Source organism: Juglans regia, chromosome 12 (assembly GCF_001411555.2).
Source record: "Juglans regia cultivar Chandler chromosome 12, Walnut 2.0, whole genome shotgun sequence".
NCBI classification, from domain to species: domain Eukaryota; kingdom Viridiplantae; phylum Streptophyta; class Magnoliopsida; order Fagales; family Juglandaceae; genus Juglans; species Juglans regia.
In genome coordinates this window covers 2,328,437-2,341,806 of record NC_049912.1, presented here as the reverse complement: position 1 = coordinate 2,341,806, position 13,370 = coordinate 2,328,437, and the positions used below count along the sequence as shown (strand labels likewise).

The 13,370-nt window shown below is 37.2% G+C and overlaps 1 protein-coding gene across 3 annotated transcripts in view; it reads right to left on the bottom strand.

Moving 5' to 3' along the window:
* The window catches only part of LOC108997559 (DNA-directed RNA polymerase III subunit RPC5), a 36,323-nt gene that overhangs the window by 11,229 nt on the left and 11,724 nt on the right, over positions 1 to 13,370 (bottom strand). For all 3 annotated transcript variants that reach the window (XM_018973891.2, XM_018973893.2, XM_018973892.2), the window contains exons 6-9: positions 11,926 to 11,973; positions 10,520 to 10,626; positions 10,124 to 10,195; positions 712 to 763 (exon numbers count right to left, since the gene is read on the bottom strand). In XM_018973891.2, the coding sequence (XP_018829436.1) occupies positions 712 to 763; positions 10,124 to 10,195; positions 10,520 to 10,626; positions 11,926 to 11,973 (279 nt within the window). The remainder of the gene's footprint in view (positions 1 to 711; positions 764 to 10,123; positions 10,196 to 10,519; positions 10,627 to 11,925; positions 11,974 to 13,370) is intronic.

Here is a 13,370-nt window from a genome sequence, read left to right as displayed (position 1 = left end):
GAATTCACCCAAAGAGGTGGTGAATTGCTCTGGAAACTCAATACTTCTGACCAAGACAAACTGCAAACTCCTTTTATAGCATGCTTCTTCCATTTTGTTCTTTTTGAAAAAAAAAAAAAAGCAGGAGGTTTGAACACCAACTTTATTTCATTATAATACATAAAAAAAACAGACAACAAATACTTGCAATCTAAATGAATAGACACTCGACCTTACAATAACATCAAAGTCAGTGCTCTTGCACTCACAAGCTACGAAGTTATACCCTAGGTTCAAACCATAGACCCCACAATGAGTAAAAAAGCAAAAAGCCTTCCACCAATGACAAGACGACAATTAAAAGTGAACAAGGGCATGATGCCTGACATAAGAGCATGAATTGTACCAGAAAGATCACATGATCTTATATACCGGTTGATATTATAGACCAGCTGATATGCAAGCTTAAATTTTGTTGTATACGCATTTATTGAATAAAGAATGAACTCAAAAAGAAATGTGTGCAGTAAATTAAAGTTAGTTGAAAAGATGGAAGATAAGTGGATTCAACATTTATTTCGTAAACCAACCAACTGGAAATTTCCAAGCCCACACACATACATTAAGTGTTCTTGTATACACAAATGCAATATACAGGCACCACAGAATTTTTTCAAGTGACCGTATCATTGCAAAATCATGCACGTAATGTTATGTTAAGCTGCAACAAACCTCACACAGCAGTTTCTTAATACGTTCTTCCAAAGGCAGTGAGAGCATAAACCTGAAACATTATCCATTAACATTTGTGAAATTCTATGGGGAAAAAATATTAAACTTCAACAAGAAAAACGGTTACTGTAAGTGCTGCTGTTTCCATTGGCATAGCAAAACAATAAACACATCTAACAAAACATATACAAAAATTTATATAAAACCAAGTTAATAAGTAAATAAATCAATTAAATAATTTATGTATTATAGTTATGAACAGTGGGGCACAGCACATACAAAGAGAGACATCTGAATAACAAACATTAGGCAGCTTAACATACTTGATATAAAGGAAATTGAAAATAGACTAACCTGATTTTTCCCCTCTAAAATTGATCCCTAAATTTTTATTTTGACAATTAGTTGCCTTAAGTCTTGACGGGGATGTTCCACTTTTACAGTTTTACACATCAGATCACTAAGATGCTCACACATGTCCAAGAAAAGCAGGGGAGAGAGAGAGAGAGAGAGAGAGAGAGAGAGAGAGAGAGAGATCTTTATAATTGATTCTTGGCCAATAGATTGGCTAGAAGATCTATTGGCTGAAATAAGATACTTCCACAATGGAAGCAAAGTTTTGCAAAATCAATGGACCTCAACAGGAAATGACTCCCAATGCCATCCGGGACCTTCCCAGAAAATTGATTCTTGCTCAAGCAAAGGGCTCTCTATCTACTCAAACCACCATCCCCTTTAGAATCTTTCCTTGAGAATTGATTTTCAACCAATAGATTTGCTGGACACCACTTAAACTCGATCTAAATCTTATTCCTAGCAATATTGAAGAGTAAAGCTGGATAGAAGAGTGCCTGAGGCCCCAACTTTGATTGAAACCTGTTGCTTCCGAATCAACACCACTATTGTTGCTGAAATTACCATCGTCACCAAATGAATTTTTTCTTCTCACCTTCCACCTCCCCTCCCATCAACTCCACAATATGCATAGCTTCTATTCAAACCTAGCTAACACACAATTAATCAAAGCAATACCCAATTTTAAAACAAAATCTTAATTACCAAAGCATATATACACACAATTTACTATTTTTTAAAATACACTCCATAACACTCATTTAAAAAAAAATACTTTAAAAACTTCTTAAACAAGGTAATAGAGAAAATATAGAATTTCTACAACAAATAAGAGATTGGAGGATCAAGGAGGTATATAAAAAAATATGACACCTGAAATTTCTAAGAGAGATTGTCAGCATATTTTGCAAAAGGAGAGAGAAAGAGGAAAGACAATAGAGGCATGATCAGAGATGATGGGAGTTGAATACGGATTGGATTTTTTTTAGGGGTTTCGGAAACAACTCTTTGAAAATGGCATCTAAAAAGGCCTTGCCAAGGAAGCTAGGTGCCCATATGGTCGAAGCTACAAGATAGAGGAAAACTAGGACAAGATTATCCATGGAGGATTATTCATTTGCAAAAGATGCAAATTCTTTTTGCTTTGTTTTTCGATTTTTCTATTATTTTTTGTTTTTCCTCTCTCTCTCTCTCTCTCTCAGACTTTTTTTTTTTTTTTTTTTTGCTTTTTTTGGACATGTGCAAGTATCTTAACTATTATGGTAGAAGGCAAAACTCAAACCAGTTATTGTCAAAAGTAGTAATTGCTGGTTCGATTTGGTAGAACGGCAACACTACTCAAGCTAACCAGCCAATTTCTTTTCTTGATAAGTAAATGAGGTTAGAAACGTAGATGGCAAACTTAAGTACACATGAAGTATACAAGAGACAGCACTAGAATTTTGGACCGGACCCATTTTTTTTGGTACACCAAAAGTCTTGGCCGGACCGCTTTGGTTCATCGGTCTTGTCAGGGTGTTCTGGTCTAGGTCCTTTTCTTTTTTTTCCCCCCAAGTTTTTGACAAACTTTATATAAAATGAAAAAAATAATTAAGTGAATTATTGAATTTAAGTTGCTGAACTATATACTTAACTAATTAAGGAGTGGTTTAGATTCAGAGATGAGTTGAGATGGTTTGTGAATAGTAGAATAAAAGTTGAATTATTTATTATATTTTGTATAATATAATAAATATTTTATATAATCTAAGCATAAATAATTAGGCTCGAAGAAAATTACATAATTACTTATAATTAGTTAGAAGAAAATCATATAATTACTTGTTTTCAATTAATATTACTTTAAAAAATTATAAAATATCATATAAAATATTATTTAAAAATATATATATAGTAAATTCGGTTCGTCCGAGGTGAAAAAACCCCACCCTGTGACCGGACTGAAAACTAAAATTTTCTACTTTCTTGTAGGCCTGCTAGGCAAACCCCTGCATCCAGCCTGCCCATCAGTCCAGTCCGGTCCGGTCCAGGGTCCATTTTCCTGCACTGGACCAAACCGATCACCGCTAGTGAACCAAATCGAACTGGTAGCTATCGGTCCGGTCCGGTCCAATTATTTTGTTTCATCTTTTTTTTTTTTAAATAAATTAATAAAAAAATTATTTAAATTACTAAAATTAAAATAAAGTGAATTATTAATGTGGATTATTTAACTAACTCATTAAAAAAAAAATTTCACTATAATTATATTTATGATGTTGATAGTTATTATTTACTAACTTAGACTTTACTCTTTAGTATACATAATTATTAGTAATGTCCTACATTTTATATATGGTTCATGAATATCAAATAATTTCATTGTACATAAATTATTCATGCTTGCTTGCAACTTAGGTATTTAAAAAAAAAATTAAACGCTTAGTATTACTATAATTAAGTGTAAACAATAGAGTGTATGAATGTATCTACAAATACTGACATAAATTTTCATATGATTAATGATATATTATTAATTGATAGCATATATTATTTGACATTTTATATGGTCAATGATAATAGATTAGATGAAAATTATATAATTAACTAATACAATTATTATATAAAATAATATATTATATATAAAAAAATACTTTAAAAAAAATAAATATAGTTCGGTCGGTTTTGGTCCAGTCCAAAAATCAAAGACCTTGGGACCAGACCGAAACCCATTCGGTCCACCATCTGTGGGACCGAAACGGACCACTTACAATTTTGGTCCAATCCAGTTGGATTTTCCAGTCCCTTCTTCACCCCTAATAATAATAATAATATAAAAAAACCCTAACTATAAATCTACTCTCTCTCTCTCTCTCTCTCTCTCTCTCACTCTCTCATTCCCACTCGCCGGCCTCCATTCCTCCTCTTCTCCCCCTTTCTTTCACACCTCAGTGGCCGTCACCATCCTCTCTTCTCTTCTTTCTCTTCTCCTCCCTCTTCCCTTCTTTTTCTCCCCCTCTAAGCCGACTTCTCTCCATTGTCATGGCTAACGGACAAGCCGCAGTCTTTGATTGTAAGACCATAGCTTGGCCATGGTCTCTACTGCCCAGCACACCGCGGTCGTCGCTGTGGATATGTAAGTTAAAGACCTACGGCTGCGACTGTGGGTATGCAAGTTTTATGACCCACAACTGTGACCATGGGCCATAAAGATCTGCCCACAAATCTCTAAAGATCTATGCACATATCTTTATGACACATGATCACTGTCGTGGGTTTGTGCACAAATCGATTACAACTTAATTTGGTTTATTTGTTTGGTCTAATATGTAACTTTGTAAATTTGTTTTTGTTGAATTTGTGAGATTTTTCTAATTATATGTGATTTTGTGGATTTTTTTTGTGAAAAATGTGGTGTTGGACGGGATGGCCAGACTGTGGTGGCGCCAATCCGCCCCTTGGCATCTAATAGGGGCACCCGCCTAGGGGATGTGGTGACAGCAAATTATGACCGGCAATAACAGAATTTTCGGAGTGTATTTTTTACTTGGGTTTGATTAGGGGTGTACAGGAACCGACCAAACCGGCCGCAACCTACTGGAACCGACCGTCGGAGTCAGGAACCGGCCTGAACCGGTGAAGAACCGGCCGGCGTGCGGTAGATATTTGCTGAAACCGAAGTTTTCCGGTTCGGTATCGGTTCGACCCAGTGAAAAACCGATGAACCGGCCGACCGATTCTTATTTTTTTTTCATTTTATACCTATATAAGAAACGACACCGTTTCATTTAAATGAGTGAAACGACGTCGTTTTAATCCACCTAGTTGAAAAAAAAATAAAGCAAACGGCGCCGTTTCATGATTAGGTTAAGATCCCCCTTCCCCTTTCTCGTTCTCATCTTTCTGCGCCGCTCGTTCTGCGTCTCAGCTCTCTCTCTCAGATTCTCTCGTCTCCCTCTCAACTCCCTTTCTCTCCGATGCCGTCCCTCTCTCCCTCCATCCATTTGCGACGTTTCATCCATTTGCATTGTTTCAAGCTTCCATCTCCAATTCGTTGAGGTTTGTTGATGGGGACCACGGTTCTTTTATTTTTCTCAGAGAGGGTACCGATATTGTTGTGATAATGTGATATTTGTTGTGAATCATTTGATATTTGTTGTATATATTGTAATTTTGTGAATTTGTGATGATGGAGTTCGAGTTTACATGTAAATTTGCTCAAACCGAAGTTTTCCGGTTCGGTTTTTGTGTTTCTCATTCCTCTCTCTCTCTCTTCACTCCGCCGACAACACCGACCAACCGACCGGTAGAAAACCGAGACCGACGTCGACGGTTTTCTTCCTCTTCACCGGCCGGTTTCGGTCGAGATATTGAGAATTTTCAGTGTATCGGTGCGGTCTCGGTTTCGACTCTAAACCGAACCGATAGGTCGGTTTTTCACCCCTAGGTTTGATGGCTATTCCTCTCATGGGTGGTGCTTATTTGTGGTCCAATATTCATACTTGGTCTAGATTGAACAGATTTTTAGTATCATTAGAGTGGGAAACTCATTATCTAGAGCTGTGTCAAAAGAGGCTACCTTGTCTATGTTCATATCATTTCTCATTATTACTAGATTGTGGAGGTATTAAAAGAGGGCGTCGATATTTTAAGTTCGAAAATATGCGGCTGAAAACTAAAGTTTTTGTGGAAAGGGTTAGGCAATGGTGGGATTCTTATCAAATTAATGGCACCCCTAGCTTCATTTTTGCAGGAAAATTGAAAGCTCTAAAAAATTATTTAAAACTATAGAACACTCAATCCTTTGGTGATGTAGGAGACTAGTTCATGCTAAAGGAACTTCAGGCGGTAGAGAGGACACAAGAGAGGCGGGCTCTTGCCATGGAGGAAGCATCTCGGAAGGTTGAGTTAAAGGCAAACTTAGAAAGGGTTGTGTTATTGGAAGAGATCTCTTGGCGTAAAAAATCAAGAGTTTTATGGTTGAAAGAAGGAGACCACAACACAAAGTTCTCACAGAGTGGTCAACTCCCATAGGAGAACTAACACCATTGAGATGCTGAAAATAGACGGAGTGGACTGTATGGAGGCTCCTATGATTAGGGAGCAAGTTGTGGGATTTTTTGAACACTTACTTTCTGAACAAGTGGGATTGAGGCTCCTGTGACTAGCCTTTGAGTACATTGATCCACAGCAGGTTTCGTGGCTGGAGCAGCCCTTTGAGGAGTTAGAGGTCCACAGCATGGTAAAAAGAATGGTTAAAGATAAAGCACCTGGCCCGGACAGCTTTTCCATGGGATTTTTTCAAACTTATTGGGATATGGTGAGGGCAGATTTAATGAAAGTGTTCCACATTTATAGCACTCGTTCTTAAAAAAGATTGGGGCCTCGGAGGTGAAGGATTACCAGCAGTGTGAATGGGATATATAAGACTATTTCTAAGGTGTTTGCCAATCGCCTAAGAGATGTTTTGGGAAGGATCATTATAAAACCCCAAAATGCTTTTGTTAAAGATAGGCAAATTCTGAATTCAGTCCTCATTGCTAATGAATGCCTAGACAGTAGGCTATAATCTGGCCAGCTGTGAATCCTATGCAAGTTAGATATGGAGAAGGTGTATGATCATGTTAATTGGCAGTTCTTACTCTGTGCTTGGGAGTTGCAGTTTTGGAGAGAAATGGTGCTCGTGGATTAGATGGTGTATTTCAACGGTGAGGTTTTCAATATTAGTGAATGGTAGCCTTAATGGTTTCTTTAACAACTCTTGAGGTCTAAGATAAGGAGATCCCTTGTCCCCACTCCTATTTGTTCTTGTCATGGAAGCACTTAGCAAGATGATTCTAGTCTTGGTGAACAATGACTTTATCGAGGGATTCTCGATGGGTAATCCTAATAGGGGCACTATTAACCTATCTCATTTATTGTTTGTAGATGATACATTGATTTTTTTGTGAGGTAGAGCAAAACCAAATTCGAACATTGAGGGCATTATTACTTTGTTTTGAAGCAGCATCCGGGTTGAAAGTGAACTTTGATAAATCAGAATTGGTGCCAGTGGGCAATGTTCATAACATCTGGCAACTGGCAAGTATCCTTGGATGTAAGGTTTCCTCCTCTCTTCCCATGAATTACCTTTGTCTTCCTTTAAGGGCAGCTGCAAGATCTATATCGATTTAGGATATAGTTGTGGAGAAGATTGAACGCAGATTGGAAACACATGCATACTAGACTGGTTGTGATACCCCATATGATATGGATAAGAGTAGGTGGTGTATGGGATCCCACATTACTTGGGAAGGAGAAGTTCTTGCTCTTTATAAGGTTCTAATGGGGCTTCAATTGTATCGTTGACTAGTCATTTTGGAGTATACGCCATTTGGTTTGACTCTTCTATTAGGGTGTTACAAATAGTATTAGAGTCTATCCCAACAAAAAATGTGGGACTTGAGCCATGCCACCTACAATGGATAGGCTCAACGAGGATATCGGGAATTTAATGGGGGTAGATTGTGATACCCCATATGATATGGATAAGGGTAAATGGTATATGAGATCTCACATTGCTTGGGAAAGAGAAGTTCTTGCTCTTTATAAGGTTTCAATAGGACTCCAATTGTATCATTGACTAATCCTTTTGGAGTATAGGCCATTTGGTTTGGACTTTCCATTAGGGCGTTACACTGGTGTTGGAATTTGAAAACACATTCATACTAGACTAGTGTTGGGCGATGGATCTAGAATAAAATTTTGGACCGACCTGTGGTGTGGAGATCAAGCCCTAAAGGATTCATTCCCATCATTTTTTAGGATTGCAGGTGAGAAAGATGCCTTAGTGGCTAATTGCATGGAGTTATCTAGGGACCTAGTCCAATGGAATGTGAATTTCACTAAAGCGACCCAAGATTGGGAAGTTGGTAGCATTGAAAATAATCTACGGAGACGTAAGGTGATCATAGTAGAATGGTGCTGTATGGAATGAAGTGTTTAATAGAATGGAGTTAGCTTGGGTTATGTCTGCCACAGTGACAGAGCTCGTGGCTAGTTGGATAAATCTACAAGGTCTCCCACAAATCTCAGCGGTGTGGAAAATGGTCCCGATTTGTATCATGTGGTGCCTACGGAAGGAGCGAAATGACCGGACATTTGAAGACAAGGAGCGCTCACTAGAAGAACTTAGATTATTTTTTGTTAGCACTCTCTTTCTTTGGGCCACAGCTGTAGATTTTTGTGGCCTCACAATTCATGTTTCTTGTTTCTATTTCCTCTCTCTAAATAGGTGTGATCTTTTGTATATCATCTTGTGTACTCTGGGCTATGCCTATTCATATCAATATAATCGTTTACTTATAAAAAATAAAATAAAAAATACCCCAACGCCAAACGACCCATTTATTACAACATTTGAACTCCACCCTCCCCATTGACCTATCTTATAACCTATAAATTTCTCATAATAAAATGATTATATGCAATTTCTGATACAACTCGAACAAGTTTCAGTATTAGTTTGCTATCTTCATAAAAAAATGACGCTTACTGAAGAATGACTCACAACAATCAAGAATTTCACCATGTTCCTTGACTATAACCTCCATGACTGTCCATTGAAAAAATAGCAACAGTGAGCGTAGAATTGAGTATATATAACTTACCTCTCCAATAAAGCACTAAACATAAAAACTTGCACAATCTACCTTAATCTTGCATCTAAATTCTAACAGTGACGTCTATCTGTCAATAAGAGAAGATGGCAGCTTCAGATTTCCATGGCCTAGATAGTCGGCCAATTACCAACCTCATCAACTATGGCACAAACAGACCAACATTTGGTTTTCTCATGATATTCAATACAAATCCAAAATGTCCTGAGATTCAACAATTGTCTGAGCCCCTTGCTCCATCTCCTCAAGTCAACAAAGAATAGACTCCACTCATTATCTTCATTAGTGTACTAGTCATGTAAATGGTCCTAAAGTATTTTATATAAGCCAGATTGCAAAGTGGTGCAGAATAGTTGAGTGGAATTACAATACCCCCAGCCAGTTAAAATCTTTTCATTGATTCATTCTCAACCTCAAGATGAGGTTTGTGATCACAAGAGAATCGTATGACAGACACTTCCTAGATATCACATAAGCTCCGAAACTTTGTGCACACAACTAAAGTCACCCATACAGTAACCTTCCTATTGTTTCCTACAAATGCAGATCTCTCTCTACTATCTTCCTCCAATGTTATTTGTACATTCTTTGCCCTTATACAAGTGTATATCTCTCTCTAGTATCATTCATCCTTAGTCCTTTAATAGACAGAGGCAATCTGACCTTCCATCTTATAACCAAACCTTACCTTGATGAATTTGTAGCTCACAGATTAGGCCTATGTTGCACATGGATGGCATGAGCCATAATTTGAAGCTAGGGTAGCTAAGCAACCAACTCATTTCGGTGACAAGGGACATAATTTGGGAAGGCGTGGAAAAGAAAATGTTCAGAAGTGAAGAAGATGAAGAGTCAAAATGTACATTTTATTTCACTATCTTGTTGAGAGTAATTTTGCCAATTTATACAAATTCAGAGATGACTACGACGATATTCTTCATCTTAAATTCCAGTCTTTCACAGATAGGGCAACATAACAACAAAGCTTCAAATTGTGATTCGAATTGCACATCCAATGTATTAACTAATTTAGAAGCAGTTACATCTAAAAGATGCAACTAAAGGGAAATGGAAAATTTCACAGAGAAGAATGAGGTGAAGTCAGATTATTTAATTTGACCCTATCCTAGTTTCTTCCTTAAATACTTGCATGAATATAAAGATCACACAACAAGCCACCAAACCATTCATCACACAACATATTATTACATTTTCCAGAATTAACTAATACCTACCTTAATATAAACCCAACAAATTAAAACTTTGAAGATAAATACTAACATCACTGCAGCATATAGCAAACCATCCAAAAGGAACGGACAAATCAAATTAAGATACATACACCTAGATTTCCTCAACATGAGCGAGAAGTAACTAGGTTTTTTTATAACTAAGAAACTAGATGACGAGGATAACTATACCTTTTTGAAGTAGTTTTCGGTTTAATGTTGTTGTTAGATGCCCCGGGACACAAGGAATCAACATAATCATGCCTTCAAACAGAAATTATAATATAACATAAGATGATTAGCATAACTGCTTTCAATAGAGTGAGTGTAAAATATTGGCGAGAATTTTTGATAAGTAATTATGACAGAGATAATATTATCACAATTTAGTTAGCTCAGCTAGTGAAATCTCTTGTACTTTTACAAACAGATCTGGTAGACCCACCAACACCTAGGAAAGAGTGTTTAAGGGTTGAAGAGAAAAAGAGGTTACCTCACATTGTGCCCATGAGCTCAGTGAGCCTCTCAGGGACCAAAAACATAAAATAACATAGATGACATGTATCACTAAGAAAGTAAAAGCCATACGGATTCATTGTAAATTGTATAGGAGAGCTATTTTGTTCCACCATTCTTTGTAAATATCTGGCAGAGAAATCACTCTTTGAGCCATGGTACTTGAGAGGAACCCAAGGCTGGAAAAGAAAAGAAAAGAAGAAAATTTTCAGGTGATGACCCCAGGTAATGCTCAGTTTGCACTATACATGAAAATAGAAGAGTGAACGAACTCCAATAATGCAGGCAGCTCTTCGACCATAAAAATATGAAGAGAAAGATGACTAGTTCCTGCAATATCCTACAATGGACTAAATAAAGCAAACAGATACAGTCAAATAAAATAAATTGAATTTTGCTGCTTGGTGGTTGCCACGACACTTGGTGGTTGCCACGACACTTGGTAGCCGAGTCCAATATAAAACATATGATTGTCACGGTTCCATATACAGAAATATGCGAGTCAAAATAACAAATCAATCAGAAAAACACTTGCTTCTGATTAACATGCTATCATCACAAGATTAATTCAATGGAATTAGAAAGAAACTGAATAAGCAAAATTCAGCAGGAAAAACTTCTATGTACATGGCAAACAAACAACTTGAAAGGTCAAAGCATACAATCTGACAAAAATTTAAGCCATCGAAACTAAAACATGAACTCTTCCATGTCTTTAGATTGACCAAGTGTGGGTTCAAAGCTATATATATATATATATATATTTTTTTTTTATAAGTAAAATAAGTATTTATTAAACCACCAACTGTCAATTACAAAGATAGAAAAGCCCTAATTATGTAGGAGCATTAGAAAAAGAAGCAATGAAGGTCCATGCCATTAAAATCCATAGCAATGGCTCAAGTACAAAGAGTCCTAAAAAATAACAGTTTTAGCTCCGCCAAAGATCTCTCTGTCTTCAAAAGTCCTCTCATTGCGCTCCTGCCATAAACACCACATAATACAGATAGGGATCATCTTCCAAACCGCTCTAATCTATCTCACACCTCGAATTGAGGTCCAGCAAGCCAATACATCCAAAACGGTTTCCGGCATAACCCATGCTAAGTCCATTCTTTTAAACACCTCATCCCAAAGAGTCATGGCTACCTCGCATAGCTATATATATACTGATACTTTTGTATTTAACTAGTCATCTTTTTTCTTATAAGTAAATATAGAAGACAATAAATATTTAACCAGTCAACTAGTGAAAACATTATCTAAGAAAGCATCTAGAGTTACACACACAGTTTCTTTTTAATGAAGGGTGAAAAAATAGGCAACAATGACACTCTAGATTTTTTGTAAAAAAACAAAAGCCCTGGTGTGAGGGAAGAGGGAAGGAAAAACAATTAGCAACTAATTAGTCTTCATTCTAAGCCAAAAAAAAATACTACCAAATATCAACTGTTATATCCCAAGGTCAACTATCATACCTCTTCATAATTGGTTTTCTCCTCAGTTGAAGACTCTATCCGCTTGTTCTGAATTAAAAAAAAAAAAAGTGATAAATGAATAGGCAAGAATTAAAATCTGGGCAGAGGGGGCATATAAGCATAAATACAACTCGGTATGCAATAACATTCTATTCAAGAAATGGAGTCCACACCACCAAAAAAGGTTACTAGAACAGCTAGTGAGCAATAAAATATATTAAAGCATTCATAATTACTGCTATTCCGGATCTCTTATCAGCTACTGTGGGTTAAAATAACTAGAAGAACCATAAAAGCAGAAGTCGTGTCAGCGTATACACTAGATACAAAAACTAGGATATACTTCAGTCACTACCATGAGCACAATCAAATCCATGCACTCAGGTTTTTCTGCAATAGGTGCCCACAGTTCTTGTAACATACGGGTCCTAAAGTAGTGTTTAGAGTTATTACTTTATTAATATTTTATTATTACTATTATTATTATTATCAGTATAATATTATTAGTTTAGTAAATATTTTTATCAGATCAGTTTTGAAATAGCAATTTCATTTGAGTGGGATTCTTCCACTCTATACGCCCCTTTTATCCCTATGTTTGATTTCAATTCCTAGTTTGAATACTTTCCTAATCGGTAACCAACACTCACCTCAAAACCCTCCCATAAAATCCTCTCTTTTCCTCTCCATCAAACCCACGATATCTTGCAGCCAAAACCCTCAGCAACATCAAATTTCTCCTACACTTCAAACCAGAACTACACAGCAAAAGAATCGAGAAACCACTTTCACGGAAGCCACTGTAGCACTCCTTCTTCATACCAAGTCAGCCACCTTGTCGGAATCACCCAGAGGACACCGTCGGTAAGTCCTCTTCTCTCCTCCGTTGAGTTCCTCTCTCTCTCTGTGCTGTGAGTAAAAAGTTCTATCCATTTTGCTTCTACTCCACCATCGACCACCACAGAGGAAGTCGGAACACCTCTCAGTCGCCTCAGAAAATGCCGGCCGGTCTCCTCCGGTTGAACTCGCACCTTCCCAGTAAGCCCACGCGGGAATCCCTCCATTCTTTTACTTCCATCGTGATTCTCATTCTAACAGACCACAGTTTATTTCCCTCTATCCCGCAATTACAATTTCCTCCTCCCTCTCAGAAGCCTATGCTTCCATCGACCTGGACTCACCCACCATTGTCATCGCCTTGCCCTTCTCTCTTGGTGAGTGTCGCACGGTCTCTTCCCTCTCTCACGAGCTCTCTGTTTCTCAGCCCTTTTTGTTTTCCAGAGAGTTCTTGCCCTTTTGAAATTAAAATGGCCCTAAGCCCATTCGGCTAAGTGCCTTCTTAAGATATAAGTGTGCTAGGCTTAGTTTTTAACTGGACTCGTGTTTAAATTGAGTTGGGCTTGATTTTATTATATTTCAGAAACTATCATAATAGTTTAAGTGGA